Source organism: Sus scrofa, chromosome 15 (genome assembly GCF_000003025.6).
Source record: "Sus scrofa isolate TJ Tabasco breed Duroc chromosome 15, Sscrofa11.1, whole genome shotgun sequence".
NCBI classification, from domain to species: Eukaryota; Metazoa; Chordata; class Mammalia; order Artiodactyla; family Suidae; genus Sus; species Sus scrofa.
This window is the reverse complement of record NC_010457.5, coordinates 74,496,967-74,509,746: the sequence shown is the minus strand read 5'-3', so window position 1 is coordinate 74,509,746 and position 12,780 is coordinate 74,496,967. Positions and strand designations below refer to the sequence as shown.

At 41.0% G+C, this 12,780-nt stretch overlaps 1 protein-coding gene across 1 annotated transcript in view; it reads left to right on the top strand.

Moving 5' to 3' along the window:
• Nucleotides 1-12,780, top strand: part of STK39 (serine/threonine kinase 39) — a 316,833-nt gene that overhangs the window by 248,105 nt on the left and 55,948 nt on the right. Inside the window, exons 15-16 of the mRNA XM_003133454.6 lie at nt 149-201; nt 5,276-5,344. Coding sequence (XP_003133502.3) covers nt 149-201; nt 5,276-5,344 — 122 coding nt within the window. The remainder of the gene's footprint in view (nt 1-148; nt 202-5,275; nt 5,345-12,780) is intronic.

Genomic DNA, 12,780 nt, shown 5'->3' with positions numbered 1-12,780 from the left:
AATATCTCCCTTTATTACTGTCATAACTATCTCTTCCAGTTGTGGAAGCATTTACTTCTCAATAGCATCTTGCAAAAATTGGAATATATCTGGTTTGGTTAAGCTCTGCTTCATTAGATTTTAATGTGCTATATGTTATGTATTTCAGAAACTCCAGAAAGGAACTGAATGACATACGATTTGAGTTTACACCAGGAAGAGGTAAGTTTTAATTGAAATTATTACAGTATCTTTTTTTATTTTTATTTTTTTTTTCTTTTCTAGGACCACACCCATGGCATATGGAGGTTCCCAGGCTAGGGGTTGAATCGGAGCTGTAGCTGCCGGCCTACACCACAGCCACAGCAACGCAGGATCTGAGCCACACCTGCAACCTACACCACAGCTCATGGCAGCGCTGGATCCTTAACCCACTGAGCGAGGCCAGGGATCACACCCGAAAGCTCATGGTTCCTAGTCGGATTCGTTAACCACTGAGCCACGACAGGAACTCCTGAAATTATTATTTTATTGCTACAGAGACCATCTCAGAAATTGATTACAAGTGTGTGGTTATAATTTGCTATTCAAAAATGCGTCCTCTACAAACAAAGGAGGGAAGGAAGAAGAAAGGAAGGATTTGCAATAATTGTGGGGAATCCAAATCGAACCCACTACTGCCTGCATGCAGTCCAGTGACACAGCTAAACAGTGTATAAACACTTACAAATTAAATATATTAGCTCGACCATGGAAAGAAGTACTGGCATGGTGATGCAGGGCCTAAAGGGCAGAGTGATGAGTGTGATGAGAAGTGCACAGCAGTCCTAATTAGGGCTGCGCAACAAACAGTGACATCAGGCAGAAGGGCAATATGCTTTGCCTCTCTGTTGTCACTTCTGATTACAGGAAGCCTAGGCTGACGAGTGTCTGGGCCCCTACTTGCTGCAGGCACCACTAGCAAGCTTGGTTGGAGCAGTGCCAGTCTTGCAGCTGACTATGATTTTAGTATTTTGAGATGTTATTAAAATAGTTTAAAGGTTTGACTGGTTGCTCTTTTAGTGCCTGGGTGCCTGGAAGCCATAGAGCCAGGTCCCGTTTCTTGGTATCTGTAAGCACTTGGCAGGTGCCTGGTTCATCACAGAATCTGAAGTCACTTTGGTTAATTAATGGATACAGGCTTTGAAGATCACAAGACTTGTAGTTAACAAAAATTGCTATTTCCACTCTTTAGTTCATAGCTAGAACAGTCTAGAGAAGTGAAAATCAGATGGTAATGCTAAGACTGAGGCTCTTCTCCTTGACTTCTGGTTTCACGTTTTTATGTAGGTGAAAACAGCCTCAATGTCCATATTGGATATCTTTCTAAAATCCAAAATTATCACAACATAGTAAATCAACTATAATTCAATAAAATTTAAAAAATAAATTTAAAAATACAGTAGTCTCATACATTTGAATGTTTTAGTATATGTAAGCTGTTTTTTCATGTATTTTATGTATTAGAACTTGATGTAACGTTTGATTTGATTACATAAATTGTGTTTGCTAACATTTTGAAGACCTGTAACTTTCTAGCTTAATATCTAGTCAGTCCGTTGACTGCTTTGGCCTCCCTGCTGTGATCACCTATAAGAAGACACAGCCTCTAAAGTTTATAGGAGCCAGAGTAACTGGTGGGAACTTGAAAAAACCAGTGAGTTCTGTCTAAATACATTCAGAAACACTGCCCACAAGACATGTTCCTGGGCTGTATGTGATCATAGACTCTCTGGCCCTGCTCTCTAGTTTCCCGTAAGCACGAAGATTTAATGATTTCCAGTATATTTGAATTAAACTAACATGAGAAGTAACTTTTACAGAAGAAATGTAAACAAGGCCCTGGTGAATTTGCCAACTGATCTTTCTTCCTGGGTACATCTATCTCTGACAGTTTAGAGTCAGTCTGTTGTGAAATTGAACAGTTGCAGGTTGCTGTTATCAAAACGCCATTTCTTTTGTCATAATATAAAGATACTGACCAGCCGATATGGTGGTAAAGTCTAGCAATTATGTAATAAATGTTTCAAGTATAGTAAATAACAAATTCTTACTTTAAAGGTTTTTTTTTTTTTCACCTGATTGTTTAAAATTGACAGTGGCAATAAAAATCAATTTTAATTTCAAGAGGTAGCAAAGAAATGAATTTCTGGAGTTCCCATCGTGGCTCGGCGGAAACGAATCTAACTAGTATCCATGAGGACACAGGTTTGATCCCTGACCTCACCCAGTGGGATAAGGATCCACATTGCCATGAGTTGTGGTGTAGGTCACAGACGTGGCTCAGAGGTGGTGTGGCCATGGCTATGGCGTAGGCCAACGGCTGCAGCTTCAATTCAACCCTATCCTGGGAACCTCCATATGCTGCAAGTGCAGCCCTAAAAAGACCAAAAAAAAGAAAGAAAAGAAAAGAAATAAAGAAATGAATTTCTGAGTTGAGGATGTCTGGGGAGAAGATGGTCTCCTCAGCATTACCTGGCCCTCTGTTTTGGTGTGGGCAACCTCCTTTGCCAGGGTTAGAGTCAGAGCCTCTGCTTTTGTTACCCAGATGGAAGCCATGGTGTTGGCTTCCTGATGACAGCTGGCCCTCACTGGGGAGCAAGCACGGCCTGTTGGTTTCAGAAACACCCTGGCTCTATCACCACACCTCTGTGCTTACTGATGCTGACTGCGTTTCAGATGTTGTCTGCACCCCGTCTGGTGCACACACACCATGTGTACTGTTGTCTCTGCTGTATCCACGCATAAAATGTGTACGTATGGTGTCGAATGTGTAACATGAACATATCCAGTATTATTCTGTTCTCATTTGAGGGTGAGCCTGTTGTGTTTATTATGTTGCTGTATGCTCTGGAAAGCAGAGTATCCATGATTACTTATGATTATTTAACCAGTTTACACTTTAAGAATGTTAAGCAGCTTGAAATAAATTACCAATTACCTTCAAGTTTCTGATCTAAACTGTCACTGAGATATTACTTAACGTGCATGCAAAATAACTGCTTCATGGCACACACCCACACAATTATGGGATATTCCTACTTTTCACCAACCAGCACATTCCATTTGCTATTTTAATATGACTCATCGTACCCAAGAGTTCTGAAAATGGCCAGAGATGCTGTATCACTGGGGGATGTTATTTGCTCTGGTACTACCTTAGTGCTAGCGCTCAATGTGGCTTTGTTTGATCATTTCATTTTCAGCTACCTTCTTTGATTATAGCTCCTTATTCTAGAGATGGGGATCTCACATCTAGTTGCTTTAACAGATGATCAGTCAGTAGAGGTGTAACCACTGCTTATTGTGGGTGCAGTCTCCAAGGCAGGTGCTTTAATTAATTCCGTAGCCTTCTTCTCTTGAATTTCTGGGGGCATCCAGGAAGATGGAGAATTGTGAGGCTGAACATTATAAAGCTACATCATATTCAGAGTAGAGCCTTTTCTTATGCTACTCTGGGTTCCATGATTTGGGTCATTTTATGTCTAAGAGAATTTTGTAAGGTGTTTCATGTACTTCAACCAGTAAGAACAAGAACTGGGCCCAAGATAAGCCCCGTTTAAATAGAATTTCATTGTTTAGTAAGATTCCTCTGTTTTTTTTTTCCATTTCCTTCATTTATTACATTTCACTGAATGAGTAAAATAACAATACCACCATTTCTCTGAAAGTTGAAAGAATATATATCAGCTCTCACATTTTGATTGGAAATTTAGGAAATTGGATCATGTATGAAAGAGAGAAAGGGCACACGAGCTTAAGGTGCATTTCAGATGGTCTCTGGCTCTGCATCATCTTCACGGTCACCATTTATTGATTAATTACTAGAAGTCAGGAGTTCCCGTCATGGCTCAGTGGTTAACGAATCTGACTAGGATCCATGGGGTTGCGGGTTCGATCCCTGGCCTTGTTCAGTGGGTTAAGGATCCAGCGTTGCCGTGAGCTGTGGTGTAGGTTGCAGATGTGGCTCAGATCACGAGTTGCTGTGGCTCTGGCGTAGGCCGGCGGCTACAGCTTCGATTAGACCCCTAGCCTGGGAACCTCCATGTGCCGTGGGAGCAGCCCAAGAAATGGCAAAAAGACAAAAAAAACAAAAAACAAAAAAAAACCAACAACAAAAAACGCAAATAATTACTAGAAGTCAGACACTTTACTAAGCACATTAAAGCCCAGAGACCATGGCAGACAGTTGTACCTTCAGCTACGCACCTGTGCGCGTGCATGTGCACACACACAAACACGCTCAAGCCCACTTATATTGTCACCACATTTGAAACACAGACTGAGCATAGAAACCTGGTCTGTTTTGAGGCTAGCCTTTGGCACAGCAAACTGCAGTCAGTTTAGATGCTTGTTTTCATTCAGGAGCTATACTTTCCCATTTTCTTCTTACCCAGCTATAGCCTATCTGGCTATATTTGTGAGACTATCTGGCTGCCACAGAGACCAGGTCCCCTTGTGAAAACACAGGGGTTCATAATGGTTCTTTGAGTACATGGCAATTTATCAGTTTCCCTTTACAAAGTCTTCAAACAGTCTTCTCACTATTATCTTGTTCATGTATGATCTCTCAATTAAGCATTTTCAGTTATATTCACTTGCTATAGCCTCGCCAGTCCCATCTTTATGAGACTTCTAACTCCTGTCACTTATCACTGAGAAACTACATTCTTCTATTCAACCACATTTTCTAAGAGAATGAATCTGTTGCTATCAAATGATCAATGTCATGTTAAAGGAGTTTCTTAACAGCGTACATTTAACTGGCTCATCTTAATAGTCCAACAAGCTCATAGGCTGTTTGTACCAAATAGAAGGTTGTATCAAATGCTACCTCTTCAACCTTTGCCATAAATTCTAACTCAGTAGCTACTAATGATAGGAAAGGATTGATGATGGCTGAAATTAACCTTGGCCAGGAAGAAAAGCAGTATCATAGGCACATTATGAGCTAACTTCTAGAGGTGCATTTGAGGAAAAATTCAGAGGGTGGCCAAAGGACAAAAGTTTCTTGATTCACCGAAAATGAAATAATAATTTTGTACAGCTTCTATTGAATAAATGGCACTATGCAAATTATACATGGGAAAATGTATTTCACATTGCTTCTGATTTGTCCTCCTGATGGAATCTGAATCGGTGAATTGAAACACACGTGCATGATTTTGCTAAATGAAAAATGTGTATTTTACATTGTACTAGATTGTTGGTTTTCACAGTGCAAGTACTAATAAACCTTCATTTCATGTTTGGGCAGATACAGCAGACGGCGTTTCTCAGGAGCTCTTCTCTGCCGGCTTGGTCGATGGTCATGATGTTGTCATAGGTAAGTCATCATGTGCTTCCTGTGATTTTGTTGGTATATCAAATGGAAATATACTTAGAAACTAAAGTTTTCATAAAGTAGCAATTTACTCTGGATTTCTAAAAATTTCTTCTTGAATTCTTATATTTTATGTGAAAGAAGGATATTTAAGAGTCATATTTAATTTTCTATTTAAAACCTCCTTAATGCAATTCTGTACCAGTTCTCCAGACATGATTTATCCAATGTAGAACCTGACCTACTGGAAAGAAAACAAAGAACCTGGAAGCCCCAAAAGTCCATGACATAGCAAACCCAAGATACTATAAATTCCATGTACCAAAGTATGGGAATCTCTGAGGTCCTTTCTCAGAGTTTCTCTGTTCTGTCTTTGAATTCAGTTATAATAAACAAACAAACAAACAGATTGATTGATTATGGCCGCACCCTCGGAATATGGAATTTCTCTGGGCCAGGGATTGAATCCCAGCCATAGCTATGACCTGTGCTGCAACTGCGACAGTGCCAGATCCTTTAACCCATTGTAGTGGGCCAGGGATGGAACATGCTTCTTCTGGGGCCACCCGAGTTGCTGCAGTCACATTCTTAACCCACTGTACCACAGCAGGAACACTCAGTCCTAATAAATTGAGATGGTAGTTTTCCCAGCCCTTAGCAAGATTCATTATAAAATCTTAAGGTTGGATGGGACTTAGTGTTCACCAGTTCTTCCATCATGTAGACAAGGAGGCAAATTCTTAAAGTGAATCAGTGGTTTGTCCAGGGCTGTGAAGCTGGGTTGTACCAGAACCACCACACTCTGTGGCCATGGTGCTTTCTACTATTTTTAGCATCCAAAGAAAGCTGCATGGAAATAGGGGTGCCTGCTAGCCGCAGACATGCAAATAGGTGCAAGAAATGACTGCTGGCCTTCTGACCAGTCAAGGGAGGCAGAAAAGCTTTAAGAAGAAGACACAGTCATCTAAGACAAAGTTTAACCTAGTTCTACCTAGGACAAGGGTGAAGGGCTCCACACTCCTCAGCAGACCTTGAGTTTATGAATATTTTACATTGTAGCCTATTACTGCATATTCATAATGATGACCTGAAGTAATCAAGATGAGTTAACATTCTATTAATGCTAATTGTGACATTGTATTAATTACATTGTTAATTATTATAAAAGCATTGTGCCAGGGGGAATGTGTATTATAAAACTTCCTTCAGTAATACTCAAATCAGGAGTTCCTATTGTGGCACAGCGGAAACAAACCCAGCTAGTATCCATGAAGATGTGGGTTTGATCCCTGACCTCGCTTAGTAGGTTAAGGATCCAGCATCACTGTGAGCTGTGGTATAGGTTGCAGATGCAGCTTGGATCCTCTGTTGCTGTGACTGTGGTGCAGGCTGGCAGCTGTAGCTCTAATTGGACCCCTAGCCTGGGAATGTCCATACGCTGTGGGTTCAGCCCTAAAAAGAAGAAGGAAAAAAAATTTCAAATCAGAATCAATCTTTGAAATGACTTTGGCCCCATACATGATGTTTTAACTTAAAAAAAAATTACTTACTTGAAATAAGTCCTTCCCCAATAATATTGGAATATGTCACTAAGAACATAAGAAGGACTTGAAGTAGATATATTTACCCATCAGAATAGTTTGTTCCTAGAATCTCTATAATATACATCATTGTAAAGTGAATTGTTTTATGTAAATTGTGATAGCTGGGGTTTTAATGGGAGATCAGAATTTTGATTAAAGGATCAGAATCTAATATGCTATTTGTATGCAAACAATAGTCATAAATGTAAAGACAGAAATATATCTTTGTAATCAGAAAAAAATTAAGCTCTTTTTCCTATTAATTATGCATGAAGTGGACACATCTCACAGGGAAGCCTTGATTCCTCTGCCAAGTGGTACATATATAAAGAGATAAAGACATATTTTAAAGGAAAGTAACCTACATCCATACACATACATGTACAGGTATATGCTGTTTTTCACACTTTTCTTTAAAGCCTCATGAGGGTCCATGGCATCTGAGTTCTTACCTGAGTTTTTTGATCAAATGTGAGTGGGAGTCCCTGCCCTCGCTCAGTGGGTTAACGATCCGGCGTTGCCGTGAGCTGTGGTGTAGGTCGCAGACACGGCTCGGATCCCGAGTTGCTGTGGCTCTGGTGTAGGCCAGTGGCTATAGCTCCGATTCGACCCCTAGCCTGGGAACCTCCATATGCCGCGGGAAGCGGCCCAAGAAATGGCAAAAAGACAAAAAAAAAAAAAAAGTGAGTGGGAGCTGAGTGATAAAGTCAGTTCAACTTTGGCATCTATTGTAAATTCCATCTCAGAATTCCTTTTGTTATCAGTTCTTTGATAAAGCTAGATTCTCTCATTCAAAAAAATGAGCACACACCTTTGTGTCTTAGTTTACCTGAAGAAATAAGGAGAAAAGTTAATATCTAGAACCAGGTACTCTGTAAGGTATTTTCCTTAAAGATAGCTATGGTCTGTACACAAAGCCAGAATTAAAAGTTAAAGAATTGGCATTCCCGTCGTGGCTCAGTGGAAATGAATCTGACCAGTAATCATGAGGATACAGGTTCAATCCCTGGCCTTGCTTAGTGGGTTAAGGATCTGGCGTTGCCATGATCTGTGATACAGATGCGGCTCGGATCTGGTGTGGCTATGGCTGTGGCGTAGGCCAGTGGCTGTGGCTGTGATTCAACCCCTAGCCTGGGAACCTCCATATGCCACAGGTGTGGCCCTAAAAAGACAAATAAATAAGTTAAAGATGTAATTAATAGTTTAAAAAATTTTAAAACACCTTCTAATGTCTACTATTTGGCAAAAAGTCTAGGAGCCCATGGTCTTTTGATATAAGGTGATCTTGTTGGGTGGTAGGAAGTATGGTGAATAAAAGAAATTCCTGGAAATATATTAGGTCACATCTTTATTTAAGCATGATTTTGCTTTAGGCCTACAGTCAGATTTAGTGTACTTATTTTGCCCCAGGCTTAGCTGAATCTGACTGAACTAGAGGATTTTTGGTTGTTGAATTTTTTTTTTAAGTGAAAATTAAGGCATAATTCATGTCCAACATATTAAGTGTGTGTGAAATACAATACATAACCAGAACATTTCTCTTTCTCCATGCTTTAACAATTTCTTCTATGAAAATTTCATTTTGCCTTTTTCCCTCTTCTTGGAGCTGAAGTGTAGAGTGCTGGAGTGAGACTCATCCTGTGCAGTTTGTCCTTATTGAGCAGCACCAAGCATGCCTCACAGGGACAGTGCACGAGAGTTACAACATCTGCATATTTTATTTGACCATCACATCAGTCCTGGAAGGTAGGGAGGATAGGTTGTTTTAAATCAGTATTTATGGACTGGACAAAAAAAAAAAAAAAAAAAAAAAAAAAAGGTCAAAAGAAGCTCCTGAGATATTGTAACTTGTCATGGTCCTTGAACTTGGATCTTGTGACTCCAAGCCCAGAGCCTAATCCTGAACCTGACACTCTTTGTACAATTAATCCAATGTCTTTAGGCTTGAAGAATGGATCCAGACAATTTTAAGTGTTTTCTGTGTCTCCTAGGGAAAAAAAGATAGTTTGTCCTTTCTTGTTTTTCCTGCATCGGTAGATGATCTCTGTTTTAATTGTTGACTATTTGACAAGCAGATAAAATGTGTTTAATTCTATCCCCTCTAACCTTTTGCAGACATTCTCTGCTCCCTCCTGCATCATTTACTTCCCTCTTTATTAGATTTGTCCCACTAGCACATGAATTTCTTTTTCTGTCTCCTATCTCAAAGCCCTCTCTTCACTCTGCCTAACATCCCCACTCTTTCTCTTCATCCACTTACAGTGGAACTCCTCAAAGGAATTGCCCCTGAGCTCCTGTTGTGGCTCAGCAGTAATGAACCCAACTAATATCCATGAGGATGCAGGTTCTACCCAGGCCTCTCTCAGTGGGATAAGGATCTAGCATTGCTATAGCTGTGGTGTAGGTTACAGTCGTGGCTTGGATCTGGCATGGCTGTGGCTGTGGTGTCAGCCGGCAACTATAGCTCTGATTCACCCCTAGCCTGGGAACCTCCATATGACTCAGGTACAGCCCTAAAAAGAAAAAAAAAAGAAAAGAAAAAAGAATTACCCCTGACATCTTCTACCACTGTCTCTTGAACCCACTCCAGTCAGACTGGTGACCTCCCTACTCCACTCTTTATAAAGAAATATCTGGGGAAGGTACCCACCTGGCATCTGAAATGACAGATGCAGGGGTAGATATGGCTGGAGTGGAATAAGCAAGACGGTGCAGAGAGGATACACAGTTGTGTTTCTGCCACGTCCCTAAATGCGGTGGTTAATTCCCAGTGACCTCCCAGCAGCACTGGACGTAGTAGACAATGCCCTCCTCCATGGTGAGTGTTTTCCTTTGCTTTTTAAGACTCCTTTATCTCTTGGTTCCCCTACTTTATAACTTTTTCTTTCTCAGTCTTTGTGATTGGTTCCTTTTCAGCTCTCTGGCCTGTAAATCTTGATATGTCCAACGTCTCTTTCCTTCGGTTTATCCTCTTTTTTCCTAGTCACTCCCTTGGTGATACCATCTAGTTTCATGGTATTAATGCCTTCCACTCTCTAAGTCCCAAATTTATTTCTCGAGCCCAGACCTCTCCTTCGATTTCAGACTCCTGTCCAGCTCCCTCTTGGCATCTTCACATGGAAGGGCTAATGGGCATCCTAGATTTAATTAATGTCTCCAAAATCCAGCCCCTGCCGTTTTCTCCTGACCTGCTCCTCCATTAGCCGTGTGCCCCAGGTTGATGTCAGCTTCATCGTTTCAGGTACATAAGTCAAAAACCTAAGAGTTGTCCCTGAATTTTCTTTCTCTCATACTCAGCATCCAGTCTATCTAAATGTACCTAAGATCTGGCCTTTATTCACCATCTCACTTCCCATCCTATTTTAAATCCCTCTCATCTCTCAGTTGAATTGTTGCCTTCATCTCTTCACTGGTCTCCCTACTTCTGACTTTGCCTCCTTTCAGCCTATTCTCATCACAGCAGCCAGAGAGATCCAAGTAAAAAGTACCCCTGATACAAAAGGCCACACATACTGAGATTCCACATAAGAAATGACCATAATATGAAAGTTACACTGGTGTTAACCAGGGCCTGAAAGGCACTGGGAAAGGGGCAGGGGTTTACTCCTTATGGATCTGGGGCTTCTCTTTGCAGTGATGAAAGTGTTCTGAAATTAGAAGTGGTGATGATTGCACAACTTTGTGACTATACTAAAACCCACTGAAATGTGCCCTTTAAAAGGGTGAATTTTATGATACGTGAATTACATCTCAATAAAAAAAGTAAGCCAGATCTCATTAATGCTTTAGATAAAACCCTCTAATAGTTTTCTACCCCACATCTCAGTGGCTTACAGTCCCCTGTCTGATCTGACCCCTGTCACTTCTCAGACCTCTTCTTCCCTCTCTTTGACTCTTCCCTTTCAGTTCTACCCCAGCCACACTGGCTTTTGTACTTGCTGTTCCTCCTGCCAGGATGCTCCTTCCCTAGGTACACCTGTGTATCTCCTAGGGCTTGAATGTTCTCTCTTAAAGGGACCCTCCCTGGGAGTTCTCGTTGTGGCTCAGCGGAAAGGAATCCAACTAGTATCCATGAGGATGCGGGTTCGATCCCTGCCCCCATTCAGTGGGTTAAGGATCTGGCATTGCGGAGTTCCCGTCGTGGCGCGGTGGTTAACGAATCCGACTAGGAACCATGAGGTTGCGGGTTCGGTCCCTGCCCTTGCTCAGTGGGTTAACGATCCGGCGTTGCCGTGAGCTATGGTGTAGGTTGCAGACGCGGCTAGGATCCCGCGTTGCTGTGGCTCTGGCGTAGGCCAGTGCCTACAGCTCCGATTCGACCCCTAGCCTGGGAACCTCCATATGCCGTGGAAGCGGCCCAAAGAAATAGCAAAAAGACAAAATAAATAAATATCCTGTGAACAGTAAAAAAGCGGCCCAAAGAAATAGCAAAAAAAAAAAAAAAAAAAAAAGGATCTGGCATTGCTATGAGCTGTGGTGTATATGCAGTTCGGATCCCACGTTGCTGTGGCTTTGGCATAGGCGGACCCCGAGCCTGGGAATTTCCCACAAAGGGGCCCTCCCTGACCAACTTACTTAAAATTGCTACCCACCCCCTACTCTCTGTTCTATCCTTACTTGATTACTTAGCTTAGTCTCTCCCCATCTGATAGGCTATATGTTTCATGTATTTATTTTTTTCTAACTATATACGATTTTTCCCTTGAGCTTAAGTTTCTTGAAGGCCAGTGTTTTCATGTTGGTTAACTGCTGCTATGTTCCCCTAAACTGTCTATTTCATATAGTAGCCACTCAATAAACATTTGTTAGAGATAAACAGATACCGTCTTGAAATATACCAGTATCTCATAACATTTTCTTTAGAAAGCTATTTTGAGTATAGGAGCCAAGTATTTTAAGAATCTTACTTTCAAGTGTACAGAAGAATTCAGATGGCATTTTATAAACCTGAAATATATTGAGTTGACAAAGTTTGTGCCAAAAAATAGTCCAGCTCAGTTTTGTTTTTGGGCTGCACCCATGGCATATGGAGGTTCTCAGGCTAGGGGTCGAATCAGAGCTGTAGCCACTGGCCTATACCATAGTCAGAGCAATGTGGGATCTGAGCTATGTCTTCGACCTACACTGCAGCTCACAGCAACACTGGATCCTTAACCCACCAAGCAGGGCCAGGGGTCGAACACGCATCCTCACGGTTGGTGGTCAGATTTGTTTTTGCTGAGCCGTGATGGGAACTCCCTCCAGTTCATTTTAGAACATAGGCATATTGAGGTTTGAATGATTTCTTGTATGTTATTTTTTTCAGCTTCTGTAATATAAAACCACTAACATTTAAATAGATTAAATTTTTTTTTCCCCATCAGAATTTCCTCTTGGGTCAAAGTAAATGTTTAGGGCAATATAAAAAATCCAAATAAAGGAATAGTATAAGTTATGAAGCAGCGAATATTACGACTTTTACTGTACTGTAGCAAACACACATTACAAAAAAATTTCAGCATCCAGCTTCAGGGTAATCTGCCTTTAGTGTGTGGATCTTGACAAAACAGAGTTTAGACTGAAGAAGGATCAGTGTAGTGACATGGAATGATTGCTTTCGTGTAGAAGCAGAGCTGTGCAGAAATTAAATGTAGCATTTATAGACTGAAATCATAAACCCACTTCAGTGCAACACTACCTTAGGCAAGAAACAAAATACATTTAGACCTTATGTAATCAGAATGAAGATTGGCAAAGCCTATCTTTAAGCCTTGTTGGTTTAAAAAATAAAAAAAAAAAAAAAGTTAACTTTGCAAGATGCAAAATTTGATGCATGTATGACTTTGCTTTTCCTGCCTGGCTGAGATGACTCATGAG